Consider the following 19,441-nt stretch of genomic DNA (forward strand, 5'->3'; position numbering starts at 1 on the left):
GTTTATTGGTTGAAAGGGTGTTAAAGGAGAACTGGAGAGAGAGGTGTATGGAGGCTGCCATATTTATTTCTATTTAAGCAATACCAGTTACCTGGCTATCCTGTTGATCCTCTGCCTCTAATACTTTCAGCCATAGCCCCTGAACAAGCATGCAGCAGATCAGGTTTTTCTGACAATTTTGAAAGATATGACAATATTAGCTGCATGCTCGTTTCTGGTGTGATTCAGATACTTCTTCGGCCAAATAGATCAGCAGGGCTGCCAAGCAACTGGTATTGCTTAAAAGGAAATAAGTATGGCAGCCTCCATATCCCTCTCACTACAGTTCTCCTTTAAGGCAAATTAAGGTAGCCATAGACCTGACAATTATGGGCAGATTCCACAAATCTATCACTAATAGAATCTGATTAGAAATAACTTTTTCTCTTGTCAAAGCTGCCCATATACTACAGGCCGATTCCTGTCCGATTTCAGCATGAAATCTTCAGGAAATCTGCTAAGCCCACCACATCCGCCCCTCCACTGCCCCCCTAATGTATAAATGTGCAACCCAAATACCGGAGTTTAAAGGATACATCCAAGGTCAAATCAAAATCCACTTACCTGGGGCTTCCTTCAGCCCCTGGCAGCCGTCCGGTGCCCTCGCCGCAGCTCCACTCACTGCCGGTGTCCTCCGCTGAAGAAGCCGACCTCGCAACATCAGCTTCCGGGTCTCTACTGCGCGGGCGCAGAACCACTGCACCTGCGCAGTAGAGACCCGATGATGTTGGCTACACCATGTGACCCGCGCCGTGGAGCGCACATGAAGACAACCTGGCGAGGTTGGCTTCTTCAGCGGAGGACACCGGCAGTGAAAGAAGCTGAGGCGAGGGCACCGGGTGGCTGCCAGGGGCTGGAGGAAGCCCCAGGTAAGTGGATTTTTAATTTTGATTTGACCTTGGACCTCTCCTTTAATAGGCCCCCCGGATACATAAATTGATTAGACATGGTCCCCCAGACATTAGAAGTAGCGAAGTGCCTCACAAATAGTAACAAACAGGCTTCCAGATAAAAGAAACCCCCCCCCAAATAACAATTTTAATTAGTCACAAGCATCCAGATAAAATAATCTAGTAGCTAGGTGCCTCATGATAATTAAATAACCAGGTGCGTCAAGCTAAAATAATTAAATAGCCAAGTATGTTGTATATTCATAAATTAACCACTTAAAGGGGCACTACAGCGAAAAAACGTAAAATGTAAAATATGTGCAAACATATACAAATAAGAAGTAAAATGAGACATAAATGACTTTTCTCCTATGTTGCTTTCACTTACAGTAGGTAGTAGAAATCTTACAGAAGCAACAGGTTTTGGACTAGTCCATCTCTTCATAGCGGATTCTCAGCATGGCCTTTAGGCTAATTTCACACCAGGACGTTGCGTTAGAGGGGGCGTTAAGGTCGCATAACGTCCCCCTAACTCAACGGCTGGTGGTGCTGGATCTGGACGTCAGAGTGAGCCGCGTTGTGCAGCTCACTCTGGCATCAGTGATGCCGTGATGCGCACTCTTGTGCGCATGCGGCATCACGTGGTCCCGCCGGCCAATCGCCGCACAGAGCGGCTGCTCCAGGAAGTAAACACTGCACGTCATAACGTGCAGTGCATATTAATTAGCCATGTGCCTGGCCGCTCTCCGCTCCTCCCCAACATTACTGAGCATGTGCAAGCAGTCTAACGCGGCTCAGCCGCGTCCAAAGTACTGCATGCAGTACGTTGTCTTGTGACGCAGCGTTACAATGTAACGCAACGTCCGCACTGTGAACAGCCCCATTGATTTTTCATTACTGTGCGGTGGGCTGCGTTACAGGCTGCTCTAACGTGCGCCTGTAACGTCCCACTGTGAAACCAGCCTTATTCTTTATAAAGATATTACCTAAAAAGGATTTAAACAATGATGCTGGCCAGCTTCCCTGCTCGCTACACAGTTTTTTGGCAGTTGGACAGAGCAACTGCCATTCACTAAGTGCTTTTGAAAATAAATATATCCCTGAGAATCCCCTATTAAGAGTTGGACTAGTCCAAAACCTGTCACTTCTGTCAGATTTCTACTACCTACTGTAAGTGACAGCAACATAGTAGAAAAGTAATTTATGGCTCATTTTACTGTGAAAAAAATGTACTTCTTATTTGTATATGTTTGCACATATTTTAAATTTTACAGTTTTTCGCTGTAGTGCCCCTTTAAGCCCTCGGTCGTTTTCACTTTATGCATCCAATCAATATTCACCTCTCATTCATTAGCCTATAACTTTATTACTACTTATTACAATGAACAACAACAACAAATAACATTTGTAAAGCGCTTTTCTCCCATGGGACTCAAAGCGCATAAGCATGGCTCCGACCATCGTGGTACAGAGGAAGAATTTTATAATTCTGGAAATGCCAGGCTAAACAGGTGGCTTTTCAGTCTGGATTTGAATAGCTCCAACGAACTGATCTATATCTTGTTTTTTCCGCCACCAATTAGGCTTTCTTTGGGTGGTACATTTTGCTAAGAGTTACCTTACTGTAAATGCATTTTAATAGTAAGAATAAGAAAAAAACTGAAAAAAATCATTTCTCAGTTTTCGGCCATTTTAGTTTTAAAATAATACATGCCTCCATAATTAAAAACCCACGTATTGCGTATTGTATTTGCACATTTGTCCCGGTTATTTCACCGTTTAAATTATGTCCCTATCACAATGTATGGCCACAATATTTTATTTGGAAATAAAAGGGCATTTTTTCCGTTTTGCATCCATCACTATTTACAAGCTTATAATAAAAAAAAAAAATAGAAATATTTCATCTTTACATAGATATTTAAAAAGTTTAGACCTTTAGGTAAATATTTGTTGTTGTTTTTTTAATTGTAATTTTTTAGTTTTTTTTTATTAAACATTTTATGTGGGTATTTTTGGGAGGGTGGGATGTAAATAGTATTTGTTTGGGGTAAATATATGTGCATTTTTATTTATTTTTTACATTTAGATGTAGTTTTACTTTTTGGCCACAAGATGGCAACCTTGAGTTTGTTTACATGACGTCACTCTAAGCGTACAATGTACTCTTAGAGGGACATAGGAGTCAGAAAAAGCGAAGCTTCCGAGAGAAGCTGTCGCTTTTTCTGCGGGGGAGAGGAATCAGTGATCGGGCACCATGGCCTGATTTATTGTTTCCTGGGCTAACGAATCCAGAAGCGCGTGTGCAATCGGCCGCGGGAGCGCACATGTCCTCCTTGATGTAGAACTACGTCAAGGAGGACAAAGTGGTTAAGTAGCCATGTTCCCCAGATAACAGAATTAATCTGGTCTAAATGATTATAAAAAAAAGTATGAAAAGTAGAAATCAGCAGCACCACGGAGATGTATTTACGCTCTTTATTGCATAAGAGATAAAGCCCATGGACAGTTACATATCAGCCTAGCACACGTTTACCCTCACTAGGGTGCCTATCGACTAAATAATATAAAAAAAAACCTATAAAAAAATTATACTGGTATCCACTAAAATCAGTTTTGTGGGAAGACTACTCCACATTTTCACATCCAATACAGTACAGTAACTCTTTCCAGAGTTAGAGCTCAGTTTTCCTCTAATGTCAAGAGGTGGTCTAAAATTTAAAGTAAACAAAGTATAAATAAAATACTAAGTGCTAATTAATTATATGTATTGTTTATTTAAAGAGACACTGAAGCGGAAAAAAAAATATGATATAGTGAATTGGTTGTGTACTATGAATAATTACTAGAAGATTAGCAGCAAAGAAAATATTCTCATACTTTTATTTTCAGGTATATAGTGTTTTTTCTAACATTGCATCATTCTATAATATGTGCACATTACACAACACTCAGCATTCAAAATGAGTCTTTCAGAGCAGTCTGTGAAGTAATGACCTCTCCTCTAGCAGAGGAAAAGTAAATAGTCCAGGAACAGTTGAGATAATAAAAGTCAGATAACAGCCCTCTCCACGACTAACTTAGTCGGAGAGCTTAATGGCTTGTTTGCATAGAGATAACAACTGGAGTTTCTCAATTCTTCCTGTACTGGAAACAATTACACTGATGTATCTGATCTTAAAGGATAACTGTAGGGAGACTGCCATATTTATTCCTCCTTAAGCAATACCAGTTTTCTGGCAGCCCTGCTAATGTCTTTGGATGCAATAGTGTCTGAATAACACCAGAAACAAGCATGCAGCTAATCTTGTCAGTTCCGACATTAATGTCGGCAACACCTGATATTCTGCATGCCTGTTAAGGGTCTATGGCTAAAAATATTAGAGACAGAGGATCAGTAGGACAGCTAGGCAACTGGTATTGCACAAAAGGAAAAAAAACATGGCCGCCTCCCTACAGTTGTCCTTTAATGTTTTATTTCTTAGCTGTGCTACACATACAAATCATAATCTCATCATATTTTTTTTCGCTTCAGTGTCTCTTTAAGAAAAGTTACATAAAGTCAATAAAAACAACCCTTTAAAAGTATCACTTTCATATATTTTATTCACTTTTATGTAACCCTAATTCTAAATATACAATACAAATAAGAGTAGTTGAACACACCAGCAGGCCGTCATTCCCATCTAGCATTTTCTGGATGGAGTTTGCTTACAAGTATTTATATATACGGTACACATAAAAGAAGCTAAACCAATATTTGTTCAGCTGTATAGAACCGACCTGGATATAAACAAGAGAGGACGTTTCACTTTTATAGGTTATTGGATTATGATTTATTTTATGGCCAAGACACAAACAGCTGAGATAGCTGATTAATAAAGTTTAGGCAACTATTATATACAGTATGTATTGAATATCACAGATCATTTTTTTAGGAGTCATTAATGCAGAAAATGCCTAGGTATTCAAACATTTTCTCACCTGGATTTTAAAATGAAGATTCCATTTAAATGATAGATATAGCAGTGGTAATGCAATATACAGAGTCACAGTTCAAAGCCATCCAGAGTGTGAGAATAGTGCAGGCTCCATTTAGTGAGCTGCCAAACAACTCTGAATGCATTTTAAAAGCAGGATAGCACTGGACTACAAGGTCTCTTTCCAAAGTAAAATTCTGCATTGAAGATGCATTCAATCAGCTTCACAATATGCAGTTTAAATGTAGGCAGAAATAAACTTATACCAACGATGATTATAGAATCATTTACTCTATATAAAAAGCTAAAATTTTACTATACACACATAATATATGAAACTGATAATATAGTAAATCTGATTTTCTGTTTTCTCACTGGTAATGAAAAAGAGTTCTAGGACACCTTGCAGCTCTTGCTCCTCTGCTGTCTTTTTATGGACTTGCTTTTGATGTGCACTGGGGAATCTGTTCCTCTACTTAATGAATAATTTGGGATTGGCCTTCCCAGGAAATATCCCTCTGGCTCTGAATCGGATGAGGAGCAGGAGCTTTCCTCTTCACCGTCCAGCACCTGATTGGCCATGTAGCCTGGGTGCCACAGGTCACTTGCCTTGCTGGTTTTGTCACTAAACCGTCTTGATAGCCTTGCCTGACATCTTGTTATTGATAAGGATTCAGGGAAATTGGAGTTTAGTCCTTTCCTGGTGTTATCAGTCAAACAGTCATTCCAGGATGTATAGCCAAGCCGAGATCTACTCCTCTGAGAACAACACTGAGGACTTGGTGATCTTGCAGCATTGCTCTGAGACTTGAATGGATGATACGTTTGTGGGCCATATGACAAGCAGTATTGGGAGCAATAAAGATGATCATCGTGAGCTATAAACTCTGATGTACGCAGCGGTGCTCTGCAGCCGGAACAGCAGAAACAGGAAGGCGAGGAATGCCAGTACTGCCCTTTCAAGGTGACCAGATCTTCAGCTGGGTCTGGGAATAAAGATACCAAACAAAATATTATTTGATGGAATCTGTGTAATTCATTCAATCAGCAAATTTACCCCTAATCTGGAAAGAAACTACACATTGCTGTGGGGCTCAGGATCAAGTAACTTACACTGTACACCAACTCTACTCAATCTAACATAGTCTCTTTCATACATCTGTGACAGGATTTACCATTTACCTCTTACACTTTTTAGAGGCTTGCAAGTGCTCCAGGCCAATTTATTTTACCACTTTGTATTTGTATTTCTTATTCGTTACATTTCCTGGCTATTCATTAGTACTGCTGTAATGTGTATTATGGCCACTTGTCACTAGGGGGCAGTGTCAGACAATAACAGAGGACTTCTGCTTTCAGTTTCTGCTAGTAGAGAGAAAGCATTCCAAGAATTTACAGCACAGTTCTGCTGGCTAAAGTCAAAATCAGTGCTTATCTATTTTATTAAGCAATAAATATTATTTGAGTTAATAACGGAAGTAGTTTCAAGGGGCGAGGAACTGGGAAGCAGGTGCCCTGTAAGTGTAGTAATTTGTAAAGAAACCTTCTGTGAGCACATTAACTGATTGGTTGCCCAATTGCAACTGGACTTCTCTGCTTGTGTAGAATACCCATTTTCTCTCAGGTCTTTAGGCCATTCAGTCACACTCCAAATCTGCAAGTTGGGCTCTGCAGTTGCGCCAGAAAGAGAGGGAAGGGGGACCAACTGCAAAGTTTAAAAAAAAAACTTGGATCTACAGTAAAGCTATGCTGGAGGCACCCAGGTAGTATTTAAAATAAGAGGTAAATATATCACTTACCGCTCAAAATAATCTAAGTTAAATACACTAATTGGAATTTTATTGGCACGTAAAAGCAATACACAAGCCCTGTAAAATGTGTTGTCACGTGCCAGCAAAATTCCAATCAATATATTTAACTTAGAACATTTTGTGAGAGGGTAATGCAATATACTACAGTACTTCTTATTTTATATAGGAAAATAGACTCAGGCTGTGTCATCATTTTTGACATTTCTGTTGGGGTTTCTGTGCTGGTATCTAAATATACAATAGGTTTTATTTCTAGGCAACCTATGTATTGAAAACCTTACCTATAGGCTCTGCACAGGCCTCACAGGTCTCAGCATGAAGACGCTGGAAGCAGCCATTGCAGAAGGGTCTTCCACCTTTCATCACATAACGGCCTCCACCAAGCACTTCCTCGCACTCCCAGCAACAAAAGTGTTCCACATGCCAGCAATGTCCTTCTGCTACTGTGCATCTATCCGACAGAATCAGCTGTGTAAACAGATACCCAGACATTCCAGTTACAGCATGACAAACAAAATACAAGACTTTGTTAAATACGCAGAAACTTAACCTCAATCAACATGCCGTGTAAGCAAAGGAAAATATTGGGGTAGTACACATAACATACCTAGAGGTTTGGTTTTTATTTTTCCTACCAAACATTGCAGGAAAATCATTTTCAAAATATTCTACGTGCAGCTTATGTGATGAACTCTCTACTACCATATCTTAAAAAATGCAAGCAAACTTAAAGTGAAGCTCCAAACTAAAAATCTACCCAGCAGCACTGAAAAGGCTTGGTATTTCTTTAACAGTTTAACAGCATCAGAGCTTTGTTTTTCTTAACCAAGCCTCATTTTTAGCTGCACAGAAGAAAACTGCCCTGGCATTTTCCCCTGATCATGTGCAAAGCATAATGGGATTTCTGATGTTGCTCTTGTTCTGCTGTTTTGGTGCAGATTTTTTTTCAAATTTTGAATTTGAGACTTGAAGTCTAATGCATGCAGGTTGGAGGGGTGATCAGGACACAGGACAGTTGGAACTGTGTTTCATGCTCCCTGTCACCTCCTTTCAACCAAAAAGATGGCTGCCCCCATGAAATCACAAACATTTGCCTCTTCTTTTAAAACAGGGTGGGTAAGAGATTATACTACCCATATATTTTAATTAACATAACTAATTATTATTATTATTTAGTATTTATATAGCGCCGACATCTTCCGCAGCACTGTACAGAGTATATATAGTCTTGTCATAACTGTCCCTCGGAGGAGCGCACAATCTAGTCCCTACCATAGTCATATTTCTATATCGTGTAGTGTATGTATTGTAGTGTAGGGCCAATTTTAGGGGGGAAGCCAATTAACTTATCTGTATGTTTTTGGGATGTGGGAGGAAACCGGAATACCCGGAGGAAACCCACGCAGACAAGGGGAGAACATACAAACTCCTTGCACATGTTGACCTGGCTGGGATTCAAACCAGGGATCCAGCGCTGTAAGGCGAGAGCGCTAACCACTATGCCACCGTGCTGCCCAACCAATGTAACTTAATGACAGTATGTTTGTTTAGACTGAAGTTCTCCTTTAAGAGCAGTATAGTCTGACCTTTGGGAAAGTTAGGTCTCTGGCACGCCCAGCCTCAGCAACCTGTAGAGAGGAGTGTGTGCATGACATAATAGTATGTGAGAGGGAATGCCAAAACTCTTCATAATTTGCAAATTATGTGCAACTAGGCATTGATGACTTCCACGGTTTAACCAACAATAGATACATCCGCACAATACTGGCTCTCCAACTAAGTGAACAATAAAGTACACCACTAAATGTTATGTAGGTAAAAGTGGACAACAACTTACATGTACTTGACAAGAGGTGCTGTGTCTATTGCTGGGAGTTGTTCCACGCCTATCATTGGAAACCAGTGGTCTATCCTCCTGGCTACCCAAGTACAGCTTTGAACTTATGTGTAGGTAGCTTTAGGTGCTTGCAGTAGCTATATATGTCTCATTTATCAGATTTTAGTATGGAAACAAGATTACTTTACACAAAATAAAAAGATAAGTAAACAAATAAGTAATCTAACCATATTGATACATACACTGCAAAGGCATGTATACATTATACTTTCTCTCCAGGCAGTTGAACTGTGAGTCAAACAAAATTATCTATGCGATTCTGTGGTGTGGGTGAGCACCAGAATGCACAAAAGAAGCGCAAGCACATATGGGAATAATATAAACTCCATACATACAAGGCAACTGTCTACATGGAGTTTATATTCTCTCCATATGTACATGTGCTTCTTTTGTGCATTCTGGTGTCACTTTAACGCAGGAGAAGACGGCACTAGAAGAACATACTCTGCTAAAGGAAAAGGGCTGAGGAACCACAGAACATGGAATCACTGACTGCACGTCATTGCTACAGATTGGTGGGTTGTTTATATGTTGAGTGTTTGTAAGTTGGGAACTCCCTGTACTTTTGACAATGAAATGTCTGATTCTTGCTGATATAGGATTTCAATGCTCAGCAGTTCAGGGTCTGCTTTGTCATATGTTTCATTTCATTTAGCACTAAATGCTTTCAGTGGGTTATAGGTCTGACTGCAGGCAGGCTAGTTCAGTACCCACAGCACATACTGCTGTAATACAGTATGTGCAGAATGTGATTTAACCTACTGAAATAAGGTCTTTCCTGAAGAAGACATTGGCCTCAATTTACTAAGGACTGTTCCATAAAATACAGCATTTGGTATTTTAGGCTTTTTTTCTGAATTCACTAAGATTTTCACGCATGCAGTTATAATTTGTTAATTTACTGAAAAACATGCCCTCAATTCACTAAGACATGTTCGGTAATAAGTAGAAGTCTAACAAGCTGATAAAAACAAATAATCCACCGTGTTTCACCAAGCAGATTCCACAAGAGCTAGCTGCTATGTCACACTGCACCTTATGTTTATGTTTTAGCACCTTGCAAGTGCAATAAACTGAACTGACCTAAGCACACTTTTTTTTTAATTGTAAAATAGGTAAAAAAAAAATACATATAAACTTCCCTAACTTCTTTGAAATTACATGATTTTCACCTGAACCCCTGATAACTGAACACTTCGACTGTAAGATTAAAGCTAGATATTCAGGGTTGGCCTAAGTGGTAACGGTACCTGGTCACAGGCTGCACAGCGGGATCTAGTAAGTTCTGCATGATGACGTCCACAGTATATTCTCCCATCCTGCAGGAAGTAGATAAACTGTGACAGTGGCACGTGGCAGGTCTCACAAACAAAACAACTGAGGTGCCAGCGGAAATCCTCAGCCTCAAAGTGGTCTGTATGCACGGCCATGTCGCCCACCAAAATCTGTCCACCACACTAAAACAGAAAAAGGAAATAAAACATTAGTACACAAATGGTTCCAGCTGCAAGCTTGCAGTGTCAGTAAGGCATATTTATAAAGCCAGGAGCTTTCTTTGATCAAGACTCACTGATTTCAGTGAAGAAACACAAAAAACAAAACACAATTTGTGTGTGGGATGTGTCAATAGCAAAATGACAATAAAACCAATAGAAGTACATATTGTAACTAGAGTTGGGCCGAACAGTTCGCCTGGCGAACCTCTCTGGGCCTCTTACTACGTCCGGGTCGCAATGACCCGGAGTAATACGCCTGCGCTGCCCGGCGGAGCGCGTCCTAGATCGCGCTCCTGTTGCCGGGCGCTCTCTGCGCATGAGCGTGACGTCACTCATGACGTCACGCACATGCGCAGAGAGTGCCCGGCAACGGGAGCGCGATCTAGGACGCGCTCCGCCGGGCAGCGCAGGCGTACTACTCCGGGTCATTGCGACCCGGAAGTAGTAAGAGGCCCATGAATTTAGAGATGTTCGCCGACGAACGGTTCGGGAACCGTTCGCCACATCTCTAATTGTAACTAAAATCAAGTGGTCCTTTTTTCTGCCAGCCAAACAATTTGAATAAGCCTTTATTGAGCCTCTTTATTCAAATTACACTGATTTTTCATATCAAGTTGTGTGTTTTGTATCAATAAAGTTTTCTGTACTATCTATCAGACACTGCATTTTTGCGCATTTTTTTGATATATTACATAAAGTCCAGTACTTATTGCAAACTAAACTCAAGTGTGACAGGAACTTTCACATCAAGATAACATTTATTGGCCACCTTTAAAAGACTCAAAGTGTGAAGCCTCATTCACATGACAGAGTAAACTTGGCAAAGGTGGCCTTTTGGGACTGCATGTGTCAAGAATCTAGTGTGTGTACAGCTGCCTCCTGAAATTGAAAGATCTGACATCAGAGCATACTGGATAGGTGTCCAATCAGTGTGCTCCTCCTTCCTTCTCAGTAAGTTAGGTCGCTGTGGCGGCCCACCACCCATGCAGGCCCGTTTCTTGGGCCGTGTGGGGCGTGCCGCCGCCCGGGGAGCTGTTGGGAGGGGGGCACTATAATGGAGGGGGGAGCCGGAGCCGCGGGGAGGGCAGCCCGACCTCTCCCTTCCTTTCCTCTCCCGGGCCGTCCTCCTGCTCCCCCCTCCAGACTGCAGAGTAATGCGCAGGGAGCGCTGTATACAACATACCTCCTTGCGTTCCAAGCGCTGCTCTCTCGCCGCCGGTCTCTTCCTCTCTGCCTATACGATGATACACACGCTGCTTCCTGTTTAGCCAGAAGCAGCGTGTGTATCATCGTATAGGCAGAGAGGAAGAGACCGGCGGCAAGAGAGCAGCGCTTGGAACGCAGGGAGGTATGTTGTATACAGCGCTCCCTGCGCATTACTCTGCAGTCTGGAGGGGGGAGCAGGAGGGCGGCCCGGGAGAGGAGAGGAAGGGAGAGGTCGGGCTGCCTTCCCCGCGGCTCCAGCTCCCCCCTCCATTATAGGGGGGCTGCTACCTATCTAACCTATACTGGGGGGCACCTACCTAATCTAACCTACGCTGGGGGGCAGCTACCTATCTAACCTATACTGAGGGGCACCTACCTAATCTAACCTATACTGAGGGGCACCTACCTAATCTAACCTACACTGGGGGGCACCTACCTAATCTAACCTACACTGGGGGGCAGCTACTTATCTAACCTACACTGGGGGGCAGCTACCTATCTAACCTACACTGGGGGGCAGCTACCTATCTAACCTACACTGGGGGCCGCTACCTATGTAACCTACACCGGGGGGCAGCTACCTAACTAATCTACACTGGGGGGCAGCTACCTAATCTAACCTATGCTGGGGGGCAGCTACCTATCTAACCAATACTGGGGGGCACCTACCTAATCTAACCTACGCTGGGGGGCACCTCCCTAATCTAACTTACGCTGGGGGGCACCTACCTAATGTAACCTACACTGGGGGGCACCTACCTAATCTAACCTACACTGGGGGGGGGGCAGCTACCTATCTAACCTACACTGGGGGGCAGCTACCTATCTAACCTACACTGAGGGGCAACTACCTATCTAACCTACACTGGGGGGGCAGCTACCTATCTAACCTACGCTGGGGGGCAGCTACCTATCTAACCTATACTGAGGGGCACCTACCTAATCTAGGGGGGAGCAGGAGGGCGGCCCAGGAGAGGAGAGGAAGGGAGAGGTCGGGCTGCCCTCCCCGCGGCTCCGGCTCCCCCCTCCATTATAGGGGGGCAGCTACCTATCTAACCTATACTGGGGGGCACCTACCTAATCTAACCTATGCTGGGGGGCAGCTACCTATCTAACCTATACTGAGGGGCACCTACCTAATCTAACCTATACTGAGGGGCACCTACCTAATCTAACCTACACTGGGGGGCACCTACCTAATCTAACCTACACTGGGGGGCAGCCACTTATCTAACCTACACTGGGGGAGCAGCTACCTATCTAACCTACACTGGGGGGCAGCTACCTATCTAACCTACACTGGGGGGCAGCTACCTATCTAACCTACACTGGGGGGCAGCTACCTATCTAATCTACACTGGGGGGCAGCTACCTAATCTAACCTACGCTGGGGGGCAGCTACCTATCTAACCTATACTGGGGGGCACCTACCTAATCTAACCTATGCTGGGGGGCACCTACCTAATCTAACTTACGCTGGGGGGCAGCTACCTATCTAACCTATACTGAGGGGCACCTACCTAATCTAACCTACACTGGGGGGCACCTACCTAATGTAACCTACACTGAGGGGCACCTACCTAATCTAACCTACACTGGGGGGGCAGCTACCTATCTAACCTACACTGGGGGGCAGCTACCTATCTAACCTACACTGGGGGGCAACTACCTATCTAACCTACACTGGGGGGCAGCTACCTATCTAACCTACACTGGGGGGGCAGCTACCTATCTAATCTATACTGGGGGGCAGCTACCTAATCTAACCTACGCTGGGGGGCAGCTACCTATCTAACCTATACTGGGGGCACCTACCTAATCTAACCTACACTGGGGGGCAGCTACCTATCTAACCTATACTGGGGGGCAGCTACCTTTCTAACCTATAATGGGAGGCAGCTACCTAATCTAACCTACGCTGGGGGGCAGCTACCTATCTAACCTACACTGGGGGGCAGCTACCTAATCTAACCTACACTGGGGGGCAGCTGCCTATCTAACCTATACTGGGGGCACTTATCTAACCTGTATTGGGGGCACCTACCTAGCTAGTCTATACAGGTGGCAACTATACTTGCTACCTATATTGCAGGCACCTACCTATCTAACTTATACCGGGGGCGCCTGCCTATCTAACCTATACTGGGGACTCCACATGACTACCTAATACTACTAATTGTAGGGCCCTTAAATGAGTACCTAATACCACTAAGTAGGGGCCCCGACATGGCGGCCTAATCATACTAAGTACGGGCCCCACGTGGCTACCCAATACTGCTATCTAGGGCCCCACATGGCTACCTAATATTACTAATTGGGGGGCCCATATGGCTACTTAATACTATTTGGGGGCACACATTGCTACCCAATACTCATATCTGTGGGAACAATGGCTACTTAATACATTACATCTTGCTATCTTAGCACTTTTTGTGGTGTGTACTGTTGGGGTTAGCAGAAAAGCATTTACAGAGGAACTCCAGTGAAAATGTAATTTAAAAAAGTGCCTAATTTTTACAATAATTATGTATACAGTGGCTTGCAAAAGTATTAGGCCCCCTTGAAGTTTTCCACATTTTGTCATATTACTGCCACAAACATGAATCAATTTTATTGAAATTCCATGTGAAAGACCAATACAAAGTGGCGTACACGTGAGAAGTGGAAAGAAAATCATACATGATACATTTTTTTAAAATCAATAACTGTAAAGTGGGGTGTGCGTAATTATTCAGCCCCCTGAGTCAATACTTTGTAGAACCCCCTTTTGCTGCAATTACAGCTGCCAGTCTTTAGGGTATGTCTCTACCAGCTTTGCACATCTAGAGACTGAAATCCCTGCCCATTCTTCTTTGCAAAACAGCTCTAGCTCAGTCAGATTAGATGGACAGAGTTTGTGAACATCAGTTTTCAGATCTTGCCACAGATTCTTGATTGGATTCAGATCTGGACTTTGACTGGGCCATTCTAACACATGGATATGTTTTGTTTTAACCACTTGAGGACCCACCTTTTACCCCCCCTTAACGACCAGCGCTGTTGTAGCTGATCTGTGCTGGGTGGGCTCTGCAGCCCCCAGCACAGATCAGCGTGCAGGCAGAGCGACCAGATCGCCCCCCTTTTTTCCCCACTAGGGGGATGATGTGCTGGGGGGGTCTGATCGCTCCTGCCTGCGGGTGTTGCGGGGGGGGGCACCTCAAAGCCCCCCTCCGCGGCGAAATCCTCCCACTCCCTCTCCTACCTGGCCCCCCCTGGAGATCCGGGCTGCACAGGACGCTATCCGTCCTGTGCAGCCAGTGACGGGACGTCCCCTGTCACATGGCGGCGATCCCCGGCCGCTGATTGGCCGGGGATCGCCGATCTGCCTTACGGCGCTGCTGCGCGGCAGCGCCGTACAAATGTAAACAAAGCGGATTATTTCCGCTTGTGTTTACATTTAGCCTGCGAGCCGCCTTCGGCGGCCCGCAGGCTATTCACGGAGCCCCCCGCCGTGAATTGACAGGAAGCAGCCGCTCGCACGAGCGGCTGCTTCCTGATTAATCAGCCTGCAGCTGGCGACGCAATACTGCGTCGCTGGTCCTGCAGCTGCCACTTTGCCGACGTGCGTTATGAGTGCGCGGTCGGCCATTGCATTGTTGCCCTGACTTTATGTTTAGGATCCTTGTCCTGCTGGAAGGTGAACCTCCGCCCCAGTCTCAAGTCTTTTGCAGACTCCAAGAGGTTTTCTTCCAAGCTTGCCCTGTATTTGGCTCCATCCATCTTCCCATCAACTCTGACCTGTTTCCCTGTCCCTGCTGAAGAGAAGCACCCCAAGAGCATGATGCTGCCACCACCATATTTGACAGTGGGGATGGTGTGTTCTGAGTGATGTGCAGTGTTAGTTTTCCGCCACACATAGCATTTTGGCCAAAAAGTTCCATTTTGGTCTCATCTGACCAGAGCACCTTCTTCCACATGTTTGCTGTGTCCCCCACATGGCTTGTGGCAAACTGCAAACGGGACTTCTTATGCTTTTCTGTTAACAATGGCTTTCTTCTTGCCACTCTTCCATAAAGGCCAACTTTGTGCAGTGCACGACTAATAGTTGTCCTATGGACAGATTCCCCCACCTGAGCTGTAGATCTCTGCAGCTCATCCAGAGTCACAACCTCTTGACTGCATTTCTGATCAGCGCTCTCCTTGTTCGGACTGCGAGTTTAGGTGGACGGCCTTGTCTTGGTAGGTTTACAGTTGTGCCATACTCCTTCAATTTCTGAATGATCACTTGAACAGGGCTCTGTGGGATGTTCAAGGCTTTGGAAATCTTTTTGTAGCCTAAGCCTGCTTTAAATTTCTCAATAACTTTATCTCTGACCTATCTGGTGTGTTCTTTGGACTTCATGGTGTTGTTGCTCCCAATATTCTCTTAGACAACCTCTGAGGCCGTCACAGAGCAGCTGTATTTGTACTGACATTAGATTATACACAGGTGCACTCTATTTAGTCATTAGCACTCATCAGGCAATGCCTTTGGGCAACTGACTGCACTCAGACCAAAGGGGGCTGAATAATTATGCACACCCCACTTTGCAGTTATTTATTTAAAAAAAAATGTTTGGAATCATGTATGATTTTCGATCCACTTCTCACGTGTACAGCACTTTGTATTGGTCTTTCACGTGGAATTCCAATAAAATTGATTCATGTTTGTGGCAGTAATGTGACAAAATGTGGAAAACTTCAAGGGGGCCAAATACTTTTGCAAGCCACTGTAAATGACTTAGTCAGTGTTTGCTCATTGTAACATTTTTCCTCTCCCTTATTTACATTCTGACATATATCACATGGCAACATTTTCACTGCTGGCAGGCGATGTCACTGGAAGGAGATGCTGATTGCTTTTTTGGTAGTTGTAAACAGCTGTTATTTCCCACACGGCTCCCACAGTGTGATGTCAGTACCTCATTGCTGTGAGGCGCTGACCGCACTGTGGGAGGGGTTTCACCACAAAATCAGCCATACAGAGCCCCTGACGATCGGTTTTTAGAAAAGGAATAGATGTTGCATGGAAAAGGGGGTACTAGCTACTGATTGGGATGAAGTTCAATTCTTGGTAACAGTTTCGGTTCAACAATTTCTAAATAATACGCGTCGCTGCTAGTTCAGACACGCATCTGAACAAGCCCTAAATTATAATTCTCCCCCTGTAGTGAAGTGTGAGCACTTACATAACTAATTATACCTTGTGTCACCTATACTTGGCCTTAAAGAAAATCCATAAGAAAAAAGAAAACTCTGGGGGATACTTACCTCGGGAGGGGGAAGCTTCTGGACCATAATAAGGCTTCCCCCATCCTGGCAATCCAGGCACAGTAGTGACTCTCCACTAGGGCTGTGGTGGAAATAGCAGAGCCCGATCCGGTCCGATGTACTGTGCAGGCGCAAGTCCTTGTCAGCTGTGGTTTTGGGGGCTTCCAGGGCTGGAATGCCGGGACTGAAGAGGACGGGGGAAGCCTCAGTGTCCAGAGGCTTTCCCTCCCGAGCTAAATACCCCCAAGAGGGTTTTTTTCCCATTATAGTTTACCTTTAGGATTCATGGACACCTGTAATGGCTTCCACCCATAGCAATCAGACGCAAGCATTGCTGTACTGTTGCCTAGCAATGTATCTGTACAGCACTGGGGTCCTCAAACTGCACCCTAACGATCGCATCCAACTGCTACAGATGCACAGGCTGGTGATAATGGTACATTACATGCCCAGTGTTCTCCCCAGGGCCAAACAGGTGGGCGCGCCGCCCGGGTAAGATCAATTACCGCCCGGCTGCCACTAGGGTTGCCAGGTCGGCTGATGGAGAAAACCGGACAGGGGGTGGAGTTAGGGGCGGAGTCAGAAGCGCACTTTTATGTAGAGTGGGGCTAAGCAATGGGCTTTTAAAAAAATGTTTTTTACAGTATTTATATCGCACTGACATCTTCTGCAGCACATTACAGAGTACATAGCCATGTCACTAACTGTCCTCACCAGTACATGCACATAAGAGACCACTTTTCACCAGTAAATGCACATAAGAGACCGCTTTTCACTAGTAAATGCACATAATAAGAGACAGCTTTTCACCAGTAAATGCACATAAGAGACAGCTTTTCACCAGTAAATGCACATAAGAGACATCTTTTCACCACTAAATGCACATAAGAGACATCTTTTCACCACTAAATGCACATAAGAGACATCTTTTCACCACTAAATGCACATAAGAGACATCTTTTCACCACTAAATGCACATAAGAGACAGCTTTTCACCAGTAAATGCACATAAGAGACAGCTTTTCACCAGTAAATGCACATAAGAGACAGCTTTTCACCAGTAAATGCACATAAGAGACAGCTTTTCACCAGTAAATGCACATAAGAGACAGCTTTTCACCAGTAAATGCACATAATAAGAGACAGCTTTTCACCAGTAACTGCACATAATGACAAACAGCCAGTTGTCCCCAGTATATGTAGCCAGGGATATATGTGCCCAGTATATGTAGCCAGAGGTATATGTCCCCAGTATATGTAGGCAGGGGAATATGTCCCCAGTATATATAGCCAGCGGTATATGGGCTCAGTATATGTAGCCAGGGTGTATATGGGCCCAGTATATGTAGCCAGGGTGTATATGGGCCCAGTATATGTAGCCAGGGTGTATATGGGCCCAGTATATGTAGCCAGGGTGTATATGGGCCCAGTATATGTAGCCAGGGTGTATATGGGCCCAGTATATGTAGCCAGGGTGTATATGGGCCCAGTATATGTAGCCAGGGTGTATATGGGTCCAGTATATGTAGCCAGGGTGTATATGGGCCCAGTATATGTAGGCAGGTGTGTCCCCCCCCCCCCCCCCCCCCAGGAGGGAAGCAGTCAGCGCAGAGAAGAGGGAGAGCGGTGAAGAAGGGGGCCATCTCCCCCCCTTCGCTCACCTTAGGGTCCTCTCCCTCCCTCGCTGTCTCCTCCGATCGGTGTGTGCGGTGGCTGGCAGAGGGGCGGAACTTACCTTCCGTGTCTCCTCCGTCTGGTGACTGGTCTCGTCGCAGGCGCCGCGCGGGATGAGTTGCCACTACTCTGGTCTGATGCAGACCAGAGCAGCGGCTGCGGCACCAGAACTTCCGGCCGCCGCATGGAGCGACACGGAAGGTAAGTCCCGCCCGCTGCCAAGCGCCACCGCCAGTCAGCCACACACAGATCGGAGGAGACAGCGAGGGACGGAAGGCATCTAAGGTGAGAGAAGGGGGGGAGATGGCCCCCTTCTCCGCCGCTGCCCACCGCTTTCCCTCCACTGCGCTGCTCTCCTCCTGCTACAGGCGGCTGTCAATACTGACAGCTGCCGGAAAAGGCATAAAACCGGACATCTTAATTGTCCGGTTTAGCATGCCTTTTTGCACCGGACACAGTGGCCAAAAACCGGACTGTCCGGTCTAAAACCGGACACCTGGCAACCCTAGCTGCCACCAATGCAGTCAGCCGCCCTGTCAGCCACCCCAGCGCATACAGTCACAATCAATGTCCGTGCACGCAGCCAGCCTGAAATGGCTGTCGGCTTAGCCTCGCACTATCACCGCAGCGTGTCCGGCTGTTACGACATGCCGGGATGTCTTGCAAACAAAACAAGCCGCGCTACTCCTGAATCAGTCTCTTTGCACGAGATCTCGCGCTTCCCAGCGAGCCCGTGCATTCATTGGCTCAATGCACGGGCTCGCTGGGAAGCGCGAGATCTCGTGCAAAGAGACTGATTCAGGAGTAGCGCGGCTTGTTTTGTTTGCAAGACATCCCGGCATGTCGTAACAGCCGGACACGCTGCGGTGATAGTGCGAGGCTAAGCCGACAGCCATTTCAGGCTGGCTGCGTGCACGGACATTGATTGTGACTGTATGCGCTGGGGTGGCTGACAGGGCGGCTGACTGCATATGCAGCATTATATTACCAGCGGTCAGGGTGTTGGGGGTGGCGTGGTGAAATATAAAAAAGAAAAAGTAAAAAAAAATGCTAAAAATATAACTAGAAGTGGTAAATGTACACCGTGTAAAACAAAGGACAAGAGGGTTGATTCATCAAAGGATATAGTGCGAGCAATCTCCTGTTGCTCGTGCTAATA

The 19,441-nt window shown here is 45.1% G+C and overlaps 1 protein-coding gene across 2 annotated transcripts in view; it reads right to left on the reverse strand.

Annotated features, from left to right (window-relative positions):
• Positions 1-4,741: 4,741 nt before the first annotated feature.
• LOC137546722 (prickle-like protein 1) overlaps positions 4,742-19,441 on the reverse strand; it is a 54,910-nt gene continuing 40,210 nt past the window's right edge. For both annotated transcript variants that reach the window (XM_068269491.1, XM_068269490.1), the window contains exons 5-7: positions 9,868-10,074; positions 7,002-7,188; positions 4,742-5,895 (exon numbers count right to left, since the gene is read on the reverse strand). In XM_068269491.1, the coding sequence (XP_068125592.1) occupies positions 5,303-5,895; positions 7,002-7,188; positions 9,868-10,074 (987 nt within the window). In that variant the 3' untranslated portion in view covers positions 4,742-5,302. The remainder of the gene's footprint in view (positions 5,896-7,001; positions 7,189-9,867; positions 10,075-19,441) is intronic.

Source organism: Hyperolius riggenbachi, chromosome 2, assembly GCF_040937935.1.
Source record: "Hyperolius riggenbachi isolate aHypRig1 chromosome 2, aHypRig1.pri, whole genome shotgun sequence".
NCBI classification, from domain to species: domain Eukaryota; kingdom Metazoa; phylum Chordata; class Amphibia; order Anura; family Hyperoliidae; genus Hyperolius; species Hyperolius riggenbachi.